Consider the following 23,108-nt stretch of genomic DNA (forward strand, 5'->3'; position numbering starts at 1 on the left):
TTCCCATAACATTGCTCTCCCAAGCCTTTACTCTGCAAGGGGTGCTAGTAACTTTTTCTTTTTGGATCAATAGTTAAAGGATCTGTTATCTTTGTTTTCCTTCCTGATCGGTGGCGTTCTGGGGTGGTTCCATGTTGAAAGTGTCATATATCGTCTCAATGACTTCTTCGTGAGATACATAGTTTGGATCATCCATCAGATGCTTTCTTATTTGATTAAGGTGTCTTTTATGTATGAATTTAGTTCCTTCAATGATATACACACTATTTCTAATTCTTTTGTTTATTTTGCTCAGTTGCCTGAAAGATGTGTTGTTTTTATAAAAAAATCTTTTTCTCCTGGGTCATAGGGTTTCTTAGACACAATTTTGTTTGCTCTTCATTCTGCTCTTCATTCTGTTTATTTCTGGGTGACCCATAAAAAAATCTTTCTTTATATGTTTTTGTAATGTTTTTCATATGCCGACCCTCTCGCTGTACAGTAGGACGTCATCACACATAAAAAAAAAAGCGTCCTGTATTTGCTGGGCTCTATTTGTGATTTTCTGTTGTTGTACTAATAAAGTCTTTTTGTACTTCACATTTAATTTCATGTAGTGTGAATGAAAGGTTTATGATAGTATTGCACATCATGGTTTTAATTTCACAATTACTCAGTCCTCAAGAGGTTCACTCTATCTCCAGACCAATCTTGAAGAGCCATCTTCATATCCGATCTGCTTGGAGGAGAAGTACTCTATCTTGACATTATAATTCAGCAGAATAGTGCCCCTTCTCATCAGTCTGTTTGATGTGTAAAAAGGTAACCTTTTTTTCAACCCAAAAATGGTCAATAGAGGTTTATGGTCAGTCTGCAAGATAAAGAATCGTCTGTGTAAATATCAGTGGAAAGTTTGTAACTGCAAATATAAAAAGTAAGAGCTTCTTTCTCGATCTATGATAAGTGCTTTACTACCAGGAGCAAAGATCTTGATAGGTGTGCAAGCGCTTTTTCACTTCTGTCTGGCATTTTATGCAAGATATAAGTCCCTATTCCATATGAACTCACATTGATAGCAACTGTGATATCTAGTTTTGAGTCATAGTGAGTGAGGAAAAAACCTGACGTCTGCCTGATATTGAGGTGTCCATTTCCACACTTTATTCTTTTTTTAGTAGCTCGTTTGGTGGAACCTGTAGGTTGTGTATATTGAGAATGAATGTCTGGTAATAATTTGCGAACTCCAAAAAGATTTGGTAATTCTATAATATTTTTGCAGCCGGCATATCCTTTATAGCCGTGGCCCTTTCCGGGTGCGTTTTTGTCTATGATGTATCCCAAGTATTTGGAAATAACATTTTCCTTCTTTGATTTTAAAACCAACATTTTGTATTTGAGAGAACATCTTGATGTTGTGGACATCTTAATGTTGTGGACATCTTGATGTTGTTCTTTGGGCTCACTTATTATGATAATATCATCTAGATATGATATCACAAAATCAAAGCTGCTCAACATAGTATCCATAATTTCTTGAGTTCAAACCCATCCTGAAGTCAGCGTAAATGCAGATTTCTTTTGACTTCTTTTTCACATAGATGATAGACGCTGTTCATTGACTGAATCCAACTTTTGATAGGATGCCGGTTTTTACACGTCTTTCAAGCTCCTCACTGAGTTTCTGCAATGAGGCGAATGGTATATTTCTTTTTTTCTTGATTACTGGTTGTGAATAGTCTTTGAGTTTAAATCTGGCTGTCATTTTTATACATTTTCTCAGACCGGCTGAAAATACTTCAGGGAAACTTTCTTTTAATTCTAACTTGAGATTTTCCTTTTCTGTCATTAGAATTTCCAATTCTTGACAAAACTTATTTTAGGTAAATCTCACAAATTGAATCTGTCCCTAAAAGATTTTCTGTGTTTTTTGAACACAAATACTTTTAATTTCTTTGTCATACTGTTAAATTTAACATTAGTGATTAATTCACCTTTAAAATTTATTTTCGATCCAGTCACCATTCTGGTTGTTTTGCAAAACATTAGCATGGCAGGTTTATTTAATTTATTCCAAGTATGCAAATTTATGATTGATAAGTCTAATCCTGAATCTAACTGAAACTTCACGTTTTTATTTGGTATTTTCACTAGCATATATTTACGTATGTTTTATCTTCTTTGTTCTCGTGTGTTGTATCCGATTTAATTTTTTTTCTTTTGCTTTACAATTGTGGGCTTTTATATTCTAATTCAGTTACAAGTCAGGCAAGTTTTTGTGCTTTCTGGCCAGTCTTTACTCTAACGCAGGGCTCCACATCGATAACATGGAGTTTATGGTGACTTACTTTGATTTTCAGTTGAGTTGGATTTTATTTGTTAAGGTTTATAGTAATAAGTCTGTTTTTTTTTGTTGTTCCAGTAGCATCTTTTTTTGTTGTAAATTAATTTATTCCCAAGAGACAGAAGATAGTTGGACCAGACACAATGCAGTTTGCTAACATGATATTATGTTCAACTCCCTTGTCTTTCAATACTAGGGGAAGCAAATGACTAGTTTAACACAGAACTGCACGCATATTCACACATTAACAAAAGCAACACACACAATTCCTATTGAAGTTACTCACTCATCTTGTCACACACAAGTGATCAATTAATGGATCGGGATACACGTCAATCCTATAATTTTATATACAAAATATCTTATATGGATGTGGAAAATGAAATAAATATCTGACAGTATGATATAAATAAAAAAAAAAAACTCTTTTTATGTATAGTGGCTTTATTTGTAGGTTTTCAGTAAATTTACGCCATAAAATATAATACGGTAAGATGTTTTTATATTAGAGATGATATTACCAATGTTATCACTTTTTTTTATTTTGGTTTTTGAATATGTAAAGAAGGTACAGAGTGGAACGAGAAAATCGTCATTCAAGAAAAGGCGACGCGATTTCATTTCCGTTTGATGAACCCGTTTTTCTTTTTTTTTTTTGTTGCAGACCATATACTAGTTGGCCAGTTGTGTACAAATTTTAAGAGCAATAGGAGTCTTCTATCATATCTGAAAGTGACACAATGTTCAATGAGCAAGATCGGAGATGTGCTGCTATATAACTCATGCTTTCTACCAATTTAAGTTATGACAACAGGACCATTGCCAGCACCCTCAAAATGAAAATCTGGATGGTTCAAAGCTTAAGTAATGTACCCAGGATGATGAAAACAAAGTTTCTAGCCAAGGTTATAGTCTTTGGTGTGGTTTCAGTGAGGGCCATAGTATGTCACCTCACATCTTCAAAGTCGGCTTGAAAATCAACACTAAAGTTGATCTGGTGAACCCTGGTGCAATCAGGTGGCCGATGGCAGACTCTGGGTGTGGCAGCAGGACTTGGCACCGGCCCACAAGTCCAAAGAAACCTAGCATATATTTATAGAAGGAGTGCTACAATTTGTACCCTTCTCTCACTGGAACTCCTCCTTCCCCGACCTGAACCCACTGGACTACTTCGCTTGGTCATACAATGAGAACATCACTAACATGACCTCTCGCAACACCAAAGCTGCCATCCGCTGAGTATTCGCTGAGCTCCCACCGGCACTTGTGGAAAAGGCATGCTTCTGGACTCATATCAGGGAAATGATTGAGGTTGAAGGCGGCTACATTGAATAGATGTCAGGTCTACTACATAAACAAGTTACCTGAATTAATTTTTTCAATAAAAGATTTAAAATAAAACTGTAGTGTTGTTTTCTTTAGAGCGAAAATGTTATCATTCTACCTTGTATTTAACGTAAAGCAATATTCCTCCCTTTATTTACACATTCTATATAGAAATAGAAAGAGGTAGATATTGAAAAAAAAATTAATTCGATCTGTATAATAAAAACAAATGTGTATTTATATGTATCTATATGAATATGTATCCCGTCACATGAAAATTAGTGAGTAAAACTGTGACAAACAAAAAGGAAAAGGAGGAAGCAAATATCGAATCATATAATTTGCTCCTTGCCCAAACCTATTAATCACAAATTGAAATGAATTCAGAAAGAAATCCTTGACTATTTCCATAATAAAAATTTTCTTTCTAGTTTTCCTTTTTCTCGATTGATACGTTTTTTATCGTTTTTTTTTTTTTTTGTAAACTTTCCGGTTTTAAATATTTTCTGATTTATTTCATTTTTTTTTAACTTCACTGATTGAGACGTTATTTTATATTGATATTACTGCGAACACTGGCGAAAAATAAATTTTCGCAGTCATTTTTTATGGAGGATATACACTCGCTTTTATACAAAAAATGACCCCTCTCTCTTTTTGTTTAGTGATTGTACATCTGAATTCTCTTTTTAAATAATAATAGAGTTAAATATTGTGATAAAAATGACAAAAACACTAGAAATGAGGTCAGTATTTTCTTTAAAAAAATCTTGTTTTTAATAATTATTATTCTCAAGGTTACAGACAAGATTTTTACATTACAAATCTAATTTTTATGCATTATTCATGCAGCAGGTTATTAAAAAAAAGGAACAACCTGAAATTAATTAATGTTATAATTTAAAATGCAAGAATTCTCATTGATTCGATCATCATCACTTATTTACACTAAAACTCTGCAGGTAATCAGTAGATAGGATTCTCAGTATTTTGGCAGATTTTTGGCATCGGTTTGGAATAATATGAATTGTTTCTTTCCTTTACTATTTTTTTTTTATTTTGAATCCTTTTAACACATTTTTAAGAATGGCTTGACTTATCCATCATGCTTACCTGAATTTGAAAGCGGAAGGTTGAAAATGAACATTCTACTTATGTGCTTAACGAATCGTACCTTCAACTTATATATATCACACACACACACACACACACATATATATATATATATATATATATTCTAGTGCTGTTACTACTTTATCTGTCTAATATGTCTTCGAAATAAACTTAGCCCATTTTTTTGTGATGTGGTTTTGTAAAAGGTTATTTCAAAGTTATTCAATGTTCTGTTACCATCTTGTACCATTTTTGACTGCCGCCTGTTTTTATTTTTGTCTTTTTTTCTTCGTTTCTGAGTGCTTCTCATGTTCCTCCAGGTTATTGCAGGCTGAGTTGCCACTTGGAATTGTGAAACAACATTTACTACATCAAAAAGAAGAGGGTGTTTCTCATGCTTCACCAGTGAATGGTGGCTCATTATACTTCTAAAATTAAGCCTTGCTACATTTAGTTCACAAGTGCAGCTAATACTTTTCAAGAATTGTTGCAGTTTATTTTATGTTTATTTTTCTTGAAAGAAAACAAGATATAAGGTGACTTCTATTTGACATTGGATTTTCACCATTTTATTAGATTTAAAAGTAACAAGCTTCAAAATGTTATTAATTTATGTTTTGACTTTTGTTGATTACTGTTTAACATATGAAAGTACCGAATGATGCTACTCAACACGCCACCCATGAAATTGTTAATGAAATTGACAATGCTTTCTACAATCCAACCATATTTAGTACAGATAAACTTTCAACCGTATATATCAAATTTCTACTCTGTAGACCAAATATTCAGAGAGGAGTTTGGTAGAGACTTTTTGTACACACACCGACAAGATCACTTATATATATATATATATATATATATATATATATATATATATATATATATATATATATATATATGTATATATATATATATATAGAGAGAGAGAGAGAGAGAAATAAAAATATCTTTGTGTGCAGGGACGTTTTCATCTTAAATTCTACGCAATTATGCAGAATGTAGAAACTATGCTACAAAAGAATTAAGCATAATAGTGTAATCAAATCACTCATGTGAGAAGAAACCATAGTAAATGAATAAGTAATTAATTAATGCTCGTTGTTCAAAGGAATATGTAAATTAATCTTCGTGTAGTTGCCCACATATTCATGAGTCAATATATTAAGAAGTTTGTTTTAATGATTTTGAAATAGAAAAAGTAGGTTTTTAATATTAATGTCAGAGTGAGAAAGAAACTCTATATTAAAGAAACTTTATATTAATAGATATATAGATATATACTATTTGAAAGTTATAAACTAGTCAGCAATAAGTGTTATATGGATTAATTCTGACAAAAACCAGCAAGTCTTCCGTCTTTGTCAGAAACATCGATCATGGAATGTGAGGACTAAAAGAGAAAATAAGGGAAGCGAAAGTTACGAAATTAAACCAAAAATCCACTTCATACAAGTAATTGCAGAAAGGATTGTAAATTTTATTAGCGATTACATGGGTGCCATTTATTGAGATGATTGAAGATTATTTTACAAAAAAAATGCTTTCCTTTTCTGTTATTTTCTGTTTTAAATGACTTCATTTACTTGCATGAATTATGGATACAAACCAAGGATCCAAAAGCTTATTTTGCTTGTGGAACTTCTGGAAACTATTTTATCATCCATGGGCACTATATATACACATAAAATTACAAAAGAAAAAATCAAATATTTGTTTCTAATTTATTAAAAACTAACAATGAATCCTTTTTTTTTTTTTAGATTCGTAACATAAAATCTAAGTACAAAATTTGAAAATTCAATAGTTTAGTTATTTTGTATTACGGCATATCAACCCTTTCCGGATTATTTTATGCCGAATTCAGTGATTGTGGGAAAAGGTTACATGCTCTACGTTCTTTAAATCTTCAAATATTTATTTTTGGACTTTGGTTTTGCTTGTTTTGGTTTACAGCATATCAACCCTTTTCGGATTATTTAATGCTAAATTGAGCAATTTTGATAAAAGGTTTTATGCTTGAAGTTCTTTATATTTTCAAATATTTATTCATTGTGTTTGGTTTGTTTATTTTTTTTTGTAGAAGAAAATTATTGTTTTTGTTTTTGACTTTGTATAAAGTATTGAGTTTAGCAAAGGGAAATGAAATAACAATAACATCATTGTTTGGTGCAGTTTAGGTCAGGAAACTAGTATTTGATGCAGCTTATCATGAAAAAATTTATAAACACACTTATATCTTGTAATAAATAAAATAAAATAAATAGAAAAAAGGTTTCTTAAAATTCGTGGGTCTTTTAAATTTACTGTAGACTCCTGCAGACCTTGTGAATCCCAGTTGGGAATTTATAATATAAACACATTTTTGTAAGAAGTATCTTAGAGCAGATATGGTTGTCAGGTTTGAAACGTCTCATATGTGGTACTTACTCTTTCCGATCGGGTTTAGAAGTTCTGTTTCTCATTTTGTACCTGTTAGCTAAGTGACCAAGATATGTTAATTCACCAGCAACTCGAGCTGCGTTATATGGTTACAATAATGGCCATAATATATTGGAACTATAATATTCAGCTATGTGAGAGAAAAAGTAAATACCTTTGATACATTTTGTAAAATCATAGAAGTCTTGATTTTATAATTTATTTACCATTTTCAAATATATTGAAAATTGTGTTTCGAAATTTTTTAGATAAGGAATGGTAATTGGTAATTGGCGATCCTGAGTGAAAATCAGAACAAATGTAGAGTATGCAAATTGAAAGAATCCATATCAAATCAATTAAATTTTAGCTATTTCAGCTCTATAAGGAAAAAAGTCATCGGATTCGGTGATTACTCCAAACTAAAGGAAAATTATTTTAATATATATTAAAACCTTACTTAGATGTTGTTTAATGGTAAATTTTACTTGAATTTATTAAAAAATATTTTTATGAATATGCAATTGTTGAAGTTTCAATATTTGATTCGGATTCGACTGTTTTTCGTTTTTCTTTTCTATCTATTTCGTTATTGGCACAAATATATTTTATTCTGCAAATAATTATTCCAGCTGAAAATTTATTTTTTTAGGTTCTACATTTTCCCTGATGCATACTTAATTGTTAATTTGGATTTAAGCATAAAATAACATACACAGAAATGATTTGTTTCAGATAATATTTATACTAGTATTACTCTTTAAAAGAATCTTATCATATTTATTTTGAAATGATTTAACTTAAAATAAATATCAAATTTGTTCTTTTTTCGCTTTGCAGTTCACTGTTACTCCGGTGAAAGTAGACATTCTTTCCGAGAAGCCTGCACCTAAGAACCGGCCGCCAACCTTAGATTTGTTGGATGTCGAAACAGAAACGACAGAGACACTTACACAATCGAGTATAACAGAATTACTTTCATCAAAATTCAGGGTAAGTCATTTTACAGTTTCTCACCAAGAAAATACAAAATACTTTCCTAATTGGACATTTCTCATGAAGAAAATACAAAGAATTACTTTTCTCACACTGCAAGAAATGTGACACCAGAGTCGGAAAGTGGGATTGGGAAGTCAGCATCTTCGTGGAGAGGCACTCTGACTTGTAAAAAGTGCCTGATCAGCTCCGTCGACATTCAGCTGATGAGCAATAAACTAACCCCTTCTCAAAGAGAGAAGGTAAAGCCTGGGAGGCTGGATCTCCTAGAACTGCACAGAACTTGCATTACACCACAATCAACATGAACCAGGTCATTACAGGAATGGTCTAATCTCTGTTGATTTTGGGAGCTGAATTTAAAAATGATTCGAACAGTTATAATAGACGTTTTTCTCTTATACACTAGTGTTGCCAAGGTGTACAAGAAAACTGACTGACATTTTTATGAAAAACAGAAAATTAATTTTGGTGAATTTAATTTCAGAATAAAACTTTTTTGCTAAAAATAATTTTAAAAACGTTCGTTTTAGTATTTGAGGTTAATTAATTAATAATAAAGAACAAATAATAATGTATAGAAATGAGAAGCAATGAAATGGAGTTTCATTCTATATCAATAAACAAACTTTATTTGTTATCTTTGTTAGTAGAGTGTACAAGAGAGAAACAGGTTAGTAGGTTGAAGTGTTCTTGTGTAGAGATAGAAGTAATATATTGTCGGCTTGTTGAGGATAGAATAGTTCAGTTCTGTTTACACATGTTTATAGCTAGTAATCGCCGGGGCAAAGGAAACCAATTACAAGAGAAAGAAAGGGCAAAGTCTTCAGTGTGTTTGCATGTTGTCGTGAGTGAGTGTGAGTTGTATCGATGAGAGTAATCCTGTAGAATGATAAATAAAGTGTGTGTGGGTACAGCACGTGGAAATAAACAGGAGTTTGAAAAGAGCCATTGTTAGCTTGTAGTACTTATATTCTACTTGGGGCCCCGGAGCCCCAGGCGATGAGTACTTCTGGGCAAAGCAGTGAGAAAAAGGGTTAATGGTTTCAGATTTCACCTTTTATATACTCTGTCATGTGATAGAGAGCTGGTTTGTGATTGGACAAGGCAGGGAGAAAATGGCTTTCAAATCTCGATTCGTGGGAAGTAGCTCCTGCCTGTTTGTAGCAAGTGTCGGCTGCTACAAATGTATAATTAATGTAGAATCTTTTCCTTTCATGTTTACAAATATGAAGAATTTTTAGATAAATATCAATATATCCAACGTATCACTCTTTGGATCCAACTTTTAAACGTTAAAACTCTTATGCCTAAAGTTTGTTTGTTTATATCTTTAAGGTAAATAAATTTTAGAGCAGAAAAACATATACTGTTTTGGCTTTCTTGAATTTCTAGTAATGATTTAAATGTGAAACGATATTTTAAAAACTGCCCATATATTACTTCATTAACCTTTTCACAGAATCAACATGTGGAGAGACTTTAAAACAGTCCAGATCTTGACAGGGGCTTATTAAGCCGAAAACTTTCTTGTTCATATCTTTAATGGAAACAAATACTTTATTTTGAATAAAAAAAACATATCATTTTATGTTTTTTAAAATTTGTAATATATATATTGTCATTGGCAAAACTCTAATATGAGTATACATTTTGCTCATTAGGATTGAGCCAGCTCCAGCTATGAAGTGTTTTAGGTAATTCACAAGGTGCAACTTTGTGTCACACACACTTCAGATATCACCATTCGTTGCGGCAAACATGTGATTGACATGAAGGTTCAGGAAAGCATCTTGCAGCAGGTTGTTGGTACACCATTCTGTGGAGTATTGCCTTGTTGCTTACGTGCCAGGCGAATTTATTTGGGGGTGACTCTCCCCCAGTTATTTAAATGTGCACCCAGATACCAACCTGGAAATTTTGTTTTATATATATATAAATCCAGGCTTGAGATGTTCAAAAGTAGGCATTAATGAATGATCTTGTTAGATAGTGCTCAATAACAAGAGCAAAATATTTTATAATCAATCTGAAGGTAAAATGTTTACCTTCGAATTAATAATATATATATATATATATATATATATATATATATATATATATATATATATATATATATAAAAGACAAAATGGCAGCGCACATTTTTTTTATGTCCAGCAAAGGTTTTTTCGCTGTGGTTCTCGAGGGAGTTATTATTCTTTAGAACTTTTTATATATTCCCTAGATCATAATATTTATGATTTGCAAAGGAACAACATACTAGTTTTATTTACATCGACTTTTATAAAATTTGCGCTATTCCATCCTCTTGCGTGTTTGTCTGTGTTTTTTTGTATAAAATCAAAACTGAATTGAAAGCGAAGGCATCTTCCTGGCCTTTCATGCATGGACGTCCAGAAAGCAATCAGCTTTGATCAATCTGGGGCAAACCCCTCATATCAGACAATTGTTATTCATTTGGACACTCTCTTTTTATGGGGAGTTGGTTTTCTCCAACATCGTGGTGAAATAAAACGGCGGAAAGCTGAACTGGCCTCCAGCCAACGTTCGTTTCTGCAAGTCAACTTTTTTATTGACATCGATAAATTTCAACGCTTTTCACTTCCTATGTCTCCCTAGTTACATTTTCTTTCACTTTCTTTTCTGTCTAAGGGTTCGTTTTTTTCTTTTACACCTACAAACACCCGGGCAATGCTGGGTACCCGTGCTAGTATATATTTATAATCAATCTGGTTATATATAACCAGTTTTACTATATAACTCAGATTTTAATCATCTTACTAATCATTTTTTTTTTTTTTACATGGGGGTCACCACTTATCAAGGCCCGGAGGCCACTCAGGGATAAGGGTTATTGCATGTACAGTAATCAGTGAGATAGTATTGTAGCATTGGAGATTTGATAGTGTTTTACTTAAGGGGGCGGTTTGTCAGGAATTTGTTTATGTTGGATTTGAAGACATCCAGGTTGTAGTCAGGTGGGAAATAGGCAAACGAAAGAGAGTTCCACAGTCGTGCACTGCTGAGAAAGAAGCTCTGCTCATGGAATCTACGTTTGGATTTAGGCACAGATAAAGAGTGGGGAAAATTATTGACAGTAGTTTCAGCCAGACAGGTGTTTCTCGTGAAAGATTGGTGAGGGCGGACGAGAGATTGGAGCTCAGACGAGCACTTGCCATGGAAATAACGATAAAACAAAGACAGGCGCAACGTCTCTTCTGTAGGAGAAAGGTTGCAGGGAAGTAGAGAAAAGGGGCATCCACCACTAAACCATGAAGTCTATTTTGTACTCTGTCAAGGCAGTATAGGCTGTTTTTAGCAGCTCCTGCCCAGATGTGGCAGTAGTACTCCATCCTTGGACGTACTTGGGTTTTATACAGATAGAGAATTGCATCAGTAGTGAGATATCTACTGGAGCAGTAGAAGGATCCCACCATTTTCGCAGTGTCCTTGGCAACAAACCTGATGTACGTGTTCCATTTCAGATCAGGAGTAAATGTCAAACCCAGAAGCTTGTAAAAACATGGAGCCTCCCCAAGACGAGAACCATCCATATCAATTGATGCCAGATGAGGATCAGAGCGTTGATGATGTAAAGATAGAAGCTTGGTTTTGGATGCATTAAAAGTGACCAGCCACCTCTTCCCCACTGTACCACGCGCTCAAGATCAGAGGAGAATTAGAGAGAACTTTGTCATTTACGGCCTTTGATGTGTTGCCATAGATGGTCGTGTCATCAACATAGATGTCAACGAATGATTAAAGTATGTGTTTTGGGAAATCATTGATGTAGATCAGGAAGAGAGTTGGGCCCAAAATGGACCCATGAGGGACTCCAGCATTAATACTGTGGGCCTCTTATTTCTGCCCATCAACCACTACTCTTATGAACCTATCAGAGAGAAATGATTTAATGATTGAGAAAACATTACCAGTCATACCGTAGCTTGTGAAGTAGGCCCTTATGCCATACCTTATCGAAGGCCTTCGATATGTCAAGAGCAATTGCCCTGGAAAGGAAACCTTTGTCAAGAGATTCACTAATCCTATGAGATATAACCGTTAGCACATCTGCTGTAGATCTTGCAGAGCGGAAACCATATTGCATGTCACTAAGAAGGTTGTTTCTGTTGAGGTGGTTGACTACTTCTCTATTTAATATGGATTCCAACAACTTACTCATGACACACAGGAGACTTATTGGTCTGTATTGAGAAAGAGATGGCCTATCACCTGAGTTCTTAAATACAGGGCATACTGATGTGGTTTTCCAGGGTGTTGGAAAGCACTTCTCCTTAAGGCAACGCTTAAACAGTTTTGTAAGTATGGGGGCAAGTTCTGGTTGGAGCTTTTTCAGCACTATAAGTGGAATGCCATCAGGGCCAGTTGCTTTACTAGAATCAAGGTTCTTGATTAGCTTGGCGACCTCACGCACAGATATTTTTATGTTGCATAGCATGTTGTCTGTTTTAGGAGGAAATACAGGGAGCTGATGGCCTTTGTCACAAAGGGTAGAATTAGCTGCAAAGTTCTTGGCAAATAGTCTGGCCTTGTCTGATGCTGACGAGATGACCTCATTGATGATAGTTGGGATAGAACACACACTTCTGTTCAAGATCCTGTTTTCTATTTGCCAGAACTGGTGGGAATCAAGCCGCTGCTCAGCTACTTTGGATTTAATGAACTGAGCATATAGCTCTCTTGCATTTTTTATTACTCTTTTACAGTGGTTGCTGGCAGTCCTGAAAGCAGCTTTAGTCTCAGTACATCTATTACGTTGGTAGCTATGGAAAAAGTGATTTCTGTGCGCGATGGCAGCAGCACATTCAGGGGAGAACCATGGCTTGCTGTTAGGTTTTTGTTGGAATTTTTTAGATGGTATGAATCGGTCTATGCCTACAATTAACCATTCGGTCAGGTTTGATACTATAGAGGACACATCCTTTTTAAACATGGAATGCAGAGGTAGGTCAGATATGAATGTACGGAAGCTATCCCAGTCAGCCATAGAGTATCAATATGCAGTACGGTGGAGAGGTACGTCTGAAGACTAATTACATTTCATTTGTATCTTAACTGCTACAACAGAGTGGTTGGAGGATCCCAGAGGAGATAGAACAGAACATGAACATAGCTCAGGGGAAGTTGTGAGGAAAAGGTCTAGAAGGCTTGCATACTGACCGGTAGTATCAGGCACATGGGTGGGTTCGTGAACAATCTGAGTGAGGTCATAGGCAGTGGCAAAATCATGACAGAACCTCCTCTCGCCATCTGACTTGAGTGGGTCAGCCATTCCACATTATGGACATTGAAGTCACCGCAAATGTGAATGTTAGCTGAAGGATGAGCAGACAGGCTGTGGTCAATTTTCTCAGATATGCTCTTAAAGATAGTAACCCCACTGTTGTGGGGGCGATAGACGGCAAATATAAATGCAGTGGTGTAAGCTAGTGCAACCCGGAAGCACATATAAGGTAAATTAGGGTCTTCTCTGGAGATATCCCTACCACATGGAAAGCCATCTTTGATGTAGGCACATATTCCATGCCCATGGCGATCTTGGGGGTCAGATTTAGATGTTAAGTTAGAGTATCCTTTAATTATGAATTCGTCTAGGGAAGTGGTTGGCCCTGTGCCAGTTTCACTTAGAAAAAATATGTCTGGTTTCGTCTCCTGTAATTGTGTTTCAACCTCTGGAAGGTTGGAACGTAGACCCCTGATGTTGGAGAAGGAGACCTGGTAGTAGGGGTCTACATTGGAGGATGGGGTTTTAGGTTTATTCGTGTTTTTTTTTCCAAAATAAAAACTTTAATACATTTTATAGATCTGTTTCGTTCATAGGCAACACTCAATATTTGTAAGCCAACATTAAATATTTTCTTCCATGGACTCGTCATAAATCAAGATGCTCATTCACAGAATATAGGCCAACATAAGTTTTCTTTTTTTTTTTTTCTGAATTGTTCACATTTCATCGTTATGCATTTTTGTTTTTGTTTTAAGAGCTTTCTGTTTTTCTACGGAATGATTATTGCCCATGAACGAAACAAATCAGTAAAATGTACTAAACTTTGTTATTTTGGAAAAAATGATTGTAAGATGAATAAAACGTTGGACTTTATAATATAGAAAAAAAATGGTTGTTCATTTACATATGCTCTGTTATTAGCTTTAACAAACATAGAACTTCTAATTTGAAAAAGAATTGGTATATACGAATAGTGAAAAATGTATCTTTTCAAAAAAGATATATATATATATATATATATATATATATAATCTTTGTGTGTGTGTATGAATTTAGTGGGAGAAAACTCTAATTCCCACTAAAACTAATACTAGACATTTTAAAATATGTGTTCTTTACTGTCTAAAGATGGTAAATGATTTCATACATCTAACTCTATTAATTTTATTTTTATTTCGGACTATTAGTCTCATCTTTATTAGTTGTTGTTTTTTTTGGATCTTTTTATTGGTTCACAACGTTTCGGCCAACTTCCTCTGGCCTTCGTCAGGTGGTAACCACGACGGATAGGAACTTCGAATCTCCTAACTGCATTCTCAGCCATCACTGCCATCCGTAGTTGTTGTCGTCTCACCACATTTTTGACCAATTACCTCTGGCACGCTTTGGGTGGGATTGAAACCGCTATCTTCAGACAATGTTCATCTGGAACCGTAGAGATTCAACGTCTCTATCAACTGCGCCACGAGTCCCGAAGCGCGATCAAGGTTGGATTCTTTGATCTTATAAATCCATGTTTATTTATTATCTGATCTTCCATGGTCAGGTCCGTACCGATTGGTATATATATATATTATTCCTTAATTGGAATTCATTTTTTGAGATGAGCATTATATGTTAATTTTATTTTTATTTCGGAACGTGAACCAATAAAAAGATCAAAAAAAAAAACAACAACTAATAAAGATGAGACTAATAGTCCGAAATAAAAATAAAATTAACATATAATGCTCATCTCAAAAAATGAATTCCAATTAAGGAATAATATATATATATCTAACTCTATGTTAGAAACAACTAGATAGAAAGTATTAGAAAGAGTATTAGACATGATTGATTTTACTTTTGCCAGCCTCATAACTCTCGCTTCCCTTATTTTGTCCTTCAGTCTTTGTATTCCATGAGCGATGTTTCTGACAAAGAGAAAATAATTGCTGTTTCCCGAGTCAGAATTTATCCATATAACACTTATTGTTGGTTAATATTTGACTTTGAAATTATATTTTTTTTACCTCCTTACATCAAGTGGCTTCATGCCTTTTCTAAAACCATTAAATAATTATGTATAACAGAAAAAAAAAACTTTTGTTTGGACAGAACTGTAAAGAAAATAAAACATTCAATAGTTATCTGTACAAAACTGTGACACCATGCATTCTGGCAGGTTTCAATTGTAGGCTGGTTTCTTGGGTGGGACTAGCCTTAGCACGTCCGTTTCCTTGTGTGGTCTGACTTCAAGTTTTTGAAAGTGATAAAAACACTCATGTGAACATGCTTCAAAAACGTAGCCGAACAAACTGTATCTATACTATGGATAAGTCATTCTCTTGATCGATTGGCCAATTACTCAGCACTAAACCTTCTCTATTTGCACCAAAACATGTGACTGCTGCAAGGTGATGAGCAAATCTGTCACTGATGCTGATTCCTTTAGTCAACACATCCTTTCTAGTTTACTTGTTGCGACACTAAAAGTGAATAATTTCACAGCAGTCGTTTTAATTGGTGCTTCACCCAGTTTTTGCAAACACATTCTTGAGTTTAAGATTGTTCACAGTATCTGTATCTACCTTTGCGTTGCTATCATTTTGCATTTTTATCCTGCTATAATTCTTTTTTATTTGACATATGCCTTGTTTTTATATACACATTCAGAAAGTGCCCCGTTTTATTGCATATAATGCATGTTTTCCTCCTTGCCTGACATTTTCCTTGAAAATGCCCTCTGCCACAATATCTGCACTGGGTAAACTTTTATCGACTTTCAAATAAATCGCGTGTGCACTCACTTTTCTTGTAATAGAACATGAATAACCTCAATTTGTTTACAATGCCTCTTGTATTGTTGCAACAATCAGATTTCTTCGTTTGTTAATTAAGGAGTTTTGGGTTCATTTCAAGTAGCCGCTGAATATGAAAAGATCGATTAACAATGTCTCTTCCACAATGCAATCGTACTTGCATATCTTGATTATTTGGTGTATCGACTCATTTAGTTTCGTCAACACTGTAGCAATTCACGTCTAACCACACACAAATTCGATCATGAGTTTACATATTATTTAATGTCAGTCTTGACAGCCTTAGTTTCATCCTGCTGAAATAATAAACACGTTACATTTTTCTTGTCTATCGATATGATCTATAGAAAATAATGGTATGTTATTTAATAATAACTAAAGCAACACACGTTTTAAGTTTATATCCAAGGCTGATTATTTACATCCTGTTCAAGTTACAAAGTCAATGTTAATCTATATCTTTACTATTATATAAAAAGGAACACAGACAGATAAAGTTCCTTATCTTATGAAACAACCAACTGTTCATTTTATCAGGTTATTTTACATAATCACTTTAATTAAAGTTAAACGTACATAAGTCAAGTATCATGGTTCGAATGGGCTCTAAAAGGAAACATTAATTTTGAACATGCACTATCTTATAAAAGAAGACACATTTTATGGATAGGCCTTTTCTGCTTGTGTAGTGATACAAACTTTTCAAATGCACTTGTGATGCTAGGCTGAATAAAAGTGATAACTTTGATCAAAATCGAACTTCTTTCTTTAACCATATTTTTTTCCATTTTATACTTATCGGATGTAATTTGATACAATACCTACGTAAGAACACTCCCAGATACATCAAATACCTTCATGTAAAATTTCCAAAATATCGGCCCAGCCGTTTTTAAATCTGTAGGGAACTCTCTCTCTCTCTTTCTGTGTGTGTGTGTGTGTGTGTGTGTTTGTGTGTGTGTGTGTGTGTGTGTGAGAGAGAGAGAGAGAGAGAGAGAGAGAGAGAGAGAGAGAGAGAGAGAGAGAGAGATTTCCCTATAGACTTAAAAACGGCTGGGCCGATTTTTTGGAAATTTTACATGAAGGTATTTGATGTATCCGGGAGTGTTCTTACGTAGGTATTGTATCAAATTACAGCCGATAAGTATAAAATGGAAAAAAATATGGTTAAAGAAAGAAGTTCGATTTTGATCACAGTTATCACTTTTATTCAGCCTAGCATCACAAGTGCATTTGAAAAGTTTGTATCACTACACAAGCAGAAAAGGCCTATAGTGAACTAAGTCATTATAAGGAAGCATGTGAAGCTTACATCCGGTACACTGCGGTGGGTCCTCAACTAGAGCATGCAATCAATCGATTTGATTGCAAATGGGTGATTTCACCGATTTTGATGACAATAAAAATATGGGAGAGTGGAATACTTGTTGATTATCATTCAGTCCCAGACAATGTCTAGTCTCCCTGCTATTATTATTCTAAAAAAGATAACTGTTTGGTTATACAGACTACTATTGCATATAATTTGACATCAATGTTTATTTCCTGCATAAGGCCCAAAAATGAAGCTTTTGGCATAAAATTTTTTCCATTGTCTTGATAATACTCCCATTAATTTTGACGTATGAGGTCTGCCACAACAACTAAGTTGTTTGGAAATCCACATAGAGGCTTTGTGCAGAACCAACAACACTTTTTGGTACAACTACTAATATCAGTCGGTGCAATAGTTTCCACGAGGCAGAGCCGACAGTAGACCTGAGATTTTACATCAGAGTGTTCCTTCTAGATGCATGTCTTAATGAAGACTAAGAGTGCACTTCTCCCAGTGGATTAAACGCACCTCTAGATACCAATCTTGAAACTTCTACACCCCGGCATGGTTTATACAACACCTAGCATTCCCAAATAGTCACTCATGTGGTATTGACCAGGCTCCTCATTGCTTAAGTTTGGTGATTTGGCATAATCGGTGTTTCAATATTATTATGCCTTAATGAGGTTAATTCACAGTATGTTTACCTTCTGTCTAGGAAGTTGGACACAAGTTATGATGTGGGTTTAATGAAAGTGTTTCTGTGGAAAGAACTGGATTCGAACATGGCACACCCAGGTTTTCAGATTGTGTTGTTAACCACTTAGTTACCGTCATTCTTACATTCAAAGGAAGGTAAGCCTTGGATTGTCAAAAGGATGTTTATTGATAAGAAATCATTAGAAAAAGTTTCAAAGATATAGAGCAGGTGATTTGTCTGGGGCTTAAGGAGACTTCACTGAGGGAATTCATTAAAACAACATTGATGTTACTGTTAAAATGTCATAGTAATTTTATGTTGATGATAAAAACTGAGTTTCTTTTCAAATTATTGAAACTTTAAATAAGATTAAAATCAAATAAAACGTTAGAAAAAAATGCTGATGTTTTGAAAAACTGTTTGGTATACGTGAACATAATAGATCTCCCATTTCAGAATGAATGGAGTTAGACATAAATACTGATATCTCTCCCTAGTTTTAAGACTCTGTCATAAAATTTTACTGTTTTGTATTTACAAACAAAGTTAATTTTTTCATGTGCCATTTTTCACACTAAAATATGTAGGCCAGTGAATGACTTTGATTTGAATTTTTATCTCTAAATAACTTGATTCTCCATGACTGATTTTTGCAAGAAGGATTCTTGTTATCCGAAATTGGAGGGAATAAGATAAACTTACCTGTTTCCATTGACATATTTAGGACCTTGTCCACCATCTTCTGTGTATGAAGTAAAACCTAATTCAGAATCTCAATTATCACGTTTGATTTATAAGAAGAAGTCGTGTGGATCTAGGATTAATGGAAAGTATATTTTCATCGAATAAGGAGAGTGATCATCATGTTAAATTTAAACTAATTACTGTTTCCTGACCCCGCCCAAAAATTAAACGGCCTTTTTTTTTTAAATAAAATATTTTTTATAACGTTAGCTACATCTCACCTTAAAGATTCTGATGGAGTCAAGTAATTTTAATACTTCCTCTCCCTTTCAGAATTTTTTTGAGTAACTATCAATTTTTTGCAAATCGGCACATTTATGCAAAAGTTGTTACCCAAAATTATCTCTTACACTAAATTAAACAATGGCGTTCTCCTCACTAATAAATAAAAATTTTAATGTCTATTTAAAATCATTATAAGTGATATAGTAAATTATTTTTCCTATTATATTAAATAAATTACCGATAAAAGTTTATATGCGTGGCAACCTGGATTAAGATTTATGCAGCAAGATGTTTGTACACATTAACTTTCAATTTCTGCTTGCTCGTATTATCAGAGAGACAGAAAGCAGGAATGAATTGACAAAGGTCAGAGTATAAAGAAATCTGTCATCTAGAGATCTCTTAAATGAATGAATGGAATTTAGCAGCTCATCTGGTACGGTGATCGATTGGGGCCGGAGGGGGTAATTTTGTTTTGTTTATTACGTTTCATGGTGGTCATTTACGCACTAATGTTGTAAAACCAGATGCGGGCAAGACATCAACTGTTTATGTTTAATTAATTGTGCTGTTTACACTATGTACAATAAAATAACTGGAAAAGTAGTTAGTTAAACAAATAAATGATGTTGTTTTCGTTGATCAAGTGAAAATCCCAGTCATAATGGTAAAAACATGGAGTAAAACAAGATAGTAAACTCCAAACTTCGAATGAAACAAGGTTTTAAACTTCTTTTTGTTTAAACATAAAAATATAAGTGATGCATATCGAATTATTTGTATAGATTTAGGTTCGACTCATAAATATTTATTAGATAGATTTGTATACATTCAATGGAATTATTTATATAAAAGAATTAGGACAAAATGGACCTGGGACAAAAGATACAATTTGTAATGAGCCATTGTCAAAAATGAAATTGCTTTAATTGTTGTCTAAAAGTATTTTTAATTGCTTAATTGGCATAATAAGCAATTAATTTATGTAGATTTGGTTATATGAATACAGTTGATATAAATGGGACGTTCCAAAAGTAATGCCTCCTATCTTTTGTTTCACCTAAATGGATCAAAAGGGATTGCAAATTGCATTGTTATGTTGACTGAAGTCATGCATTTAGGGCCTGAAAGTTTCATCTCTCTGTTGCAGATATTAACTGTGTGAGACTCTAGGAAGCAATTCCTACCATTGACATAAGTTAGAAGCAGAAATGTGTTATTGAATTCTTCCATGCAGAAAAAATTGAACCGATAAGCGTTATGAAGGCAGTGCAGTTAATCTCAACACAGTTAGAAGATGACAACAGAGATGTGAGTGACAAAGCGGGCTTGCGACTTTTATGATGGAGGCATCAAAAGAGGCTGGCAAAAGTGTATTGAGAATGGTGGTGACTATGTAGAAAAATAAATTCTGGAGCACAAAAAGGTCTTTCGGTTTACTAGTACCACTTCTCGTCTTCATAGCTCTTCAATGTTTTAGTTTTTGACTGAAAAAGTAGGAGGCCTTACTTTTAGAACAACCCTCGTATAAAACATAGTTTGTAAGCTAGTTTAATGTTTTCTGTGCTTATGTCGAGAAAAATGAATTACTTTTAAAATGTAGGCACAACAAATATTTTTTTATTTAAAAGTTAGTCGTACTTACCTGGCGTTGCCCAGGAATAATTTTACTTTCATTCTTGTTTAAAAAAAAATAATGAAACAAATCAAAATTAAATAAATAAATATCCACAGAAAAAAAAACTAACCAGAACTATTGTATTCATTTATGTATGTATTGATTTAATACTTTTCGTATTTAATATTTAGTGTGTAATGTTTATGTTCATTAGTTAGAAATCAAGGTGGATAACTCTAAGGTTCTGTTTTATTTCTCTCCCTTTGTTATATGAAGTTTTCATATTTTAATGAAATAAACAAATAGAAATCAATTTTTGTATACTGGGTTATTAATTATTAAATATTATATTTTATTCCAATTTTTTTTAAGTAAAGAAAATGGTGTATGATATTGACAAAAGAATACGTGTATTTGTTGAGTGCCAATTTGATGCTATTTTAGACGCCATGTTAATTTTCTGTTGTTGATAAACGAAGTGATTTCATTAGATAATCCTCTCTGTAAATTATCTAATAAATTTTTTAAAAATTCTGTTACTAAAAGAACTATTGTGCTGAATAGAATATGTAATCGATAAAATCAATTGGTAATTTTTAAAAATAAAATGTGGCTAAGTACATAATTCGATTGCCAATAACATGACACAACAATAATCAATGAAAATTGGCTCATCAGGAGCAAAGTTGGTTTTGTTAACTTGAATAATATTTGAACCTAACTTTGAAAATACAACATAATTTTATAAGTAGTATACTGAGAAATTTTTTTTAAATATTTCAGCGGATAGACCCACCAAATATTGTTGTAAATTCATTCCGTTATCCTTTTTAATTCATCTAATTCATCCATGAAATATTTTACATTAGTGATATTTTAATAATTTTGATTAGATCATTTGTACAATAAGATATTGCTGCATTAAAATTTTCTTTTTATTTATATCGAATTTATCACTTGGTTAAAATAAAGCTTGCTTCTTTTGATTCTTGTTATGGTTCTCATCAATGTTCAAAGAAAAATTTCATTTTTTCTTCGCTCATTCACAATTGATTCACCGTCATAAGGTCAGGAAAACAATAGGCATTTTTATGAATTATTTGTGCACGTATTGTTTTCATTTCTTCCAATGTCTGACCAAAGCCTCATGAGATTTGCCAGAGCTCAATATTCTACTGAGAATTGATTTATAGGAATTCTCTTGCTTTATTTAACTTCTTCGAGATTAAGAAAAGTTCTTTTCTTACAAAGATTGATAGAATCAATCAATCAGTTTTGACTTAACGCTATACTGATTCATATATATATATATATATATATATATATATATATATATATATATATATATATATATATATATATATATATATATATGTTGCATAAGACGACTGCTAAATCATGAAACCATGTTTGCTAAGCCTAGGCTAGAGATTGCAACACCCAGTATCTTATGAAATATTGATTTTTAAAGATGATTTTTTTAAAGGTCGTTTTATATGCCAATATATATATATCAGACAAGGGAGGATGGGGTTCGGAGGTCTCCCTCCTTCTGCAGCCTTGGACTCTGCTATTGGCCAGCATTTGGTTGATAACCCGTGCTGTGCCGATAGATATAAAATAGATTGGTTCGAGGTGCTACATAGAGCGGACTCCAAAAACCATTTAAAGATTTTGGAGGCCGTCTCTATCGCGGTGCGTCAACCTTCTTTGTGTCGGCAAAAGGAAACATCAAACGCATTGTTTCTCTTTGGGGAACTCCCGCTTTTTTTTTTTTTTTTCTCTCCCTCGTTGTGCCAACATTTTTTAATCGTTTTTTAAACGTAAATAAATTTAATTAATGCCCCCGTACGTTGGCACATTAAATAAGTTCCCCTATAGAACTCTTTATTTTCGTCACAATACTATTTAGATTGCTATCGATTTGCTCCTGAAGAGATGATAACCGAAAGAGCTCTTGAGAAACTTCCGCCTACTATTTTATTTAAAACCATATATATATATATATATATATATATATATATATATATATATATATATATATATATATATATATATAATGTGGACTAGAAGACCGTCTGTCCTGAGTAAAATTAATTCCTAGAGAGAACAGTTTTCTACCACTTTTCTACACTCCCTATATAAAATATCTAAAATTTAAAAAGTCTTGAGAAGAAATTGAAGAGGCCCTTACTTAATTGATGCTTAATGGTTATGGATTAAGTTTAATATAAATCTGAAATATTTGAATCTTTAAATGTTGTGCTCATATTATGCCCT

General features: G+C 33.4%; 1 protein-coding gene across 3 annotated transcripts in view; it reads left to right on the forward strand.

Moving 5' to 3' along the window:
• The window catches only part of LOC145296251 (H(+)/Cl(-) exchange transporter 7-like), a 594,517-nt gene that overhangs the window by 310,211 nt on the left and 261,198 nt on the right, over positions 1-23,108 (forward strand). For all 3 annotated transcript variants that reach the window (XM_080142486.1, XM_080142534.1, XM_080142525.1), the window contains exon 2: positions 8,021-8,173. In XM_080142486.1, coding sequence (XP_079998612.1) covers positions 8,021-8,173 — 153 coding nt within the window. The remainder of the gene's footprint in view (positions 1-8,020; positions 8,174-23,108) is intronic.

The sequence above is a fragment of the Euprymna scolopes genome, chromosome 1 (genome assembly GCF_053919585.1).
Source record: "Euprymna scolopes isolate OS-2025 chromosome 1, ASM5391958v1, whole genome shotgun sequence".
NCBI classification, from domain to species: Eukaryota; Metazoa; Mollusca; class Cephalopoda; order Sepiida; family Sepiolidae; genus Euprymna; species Euprymna scolopes.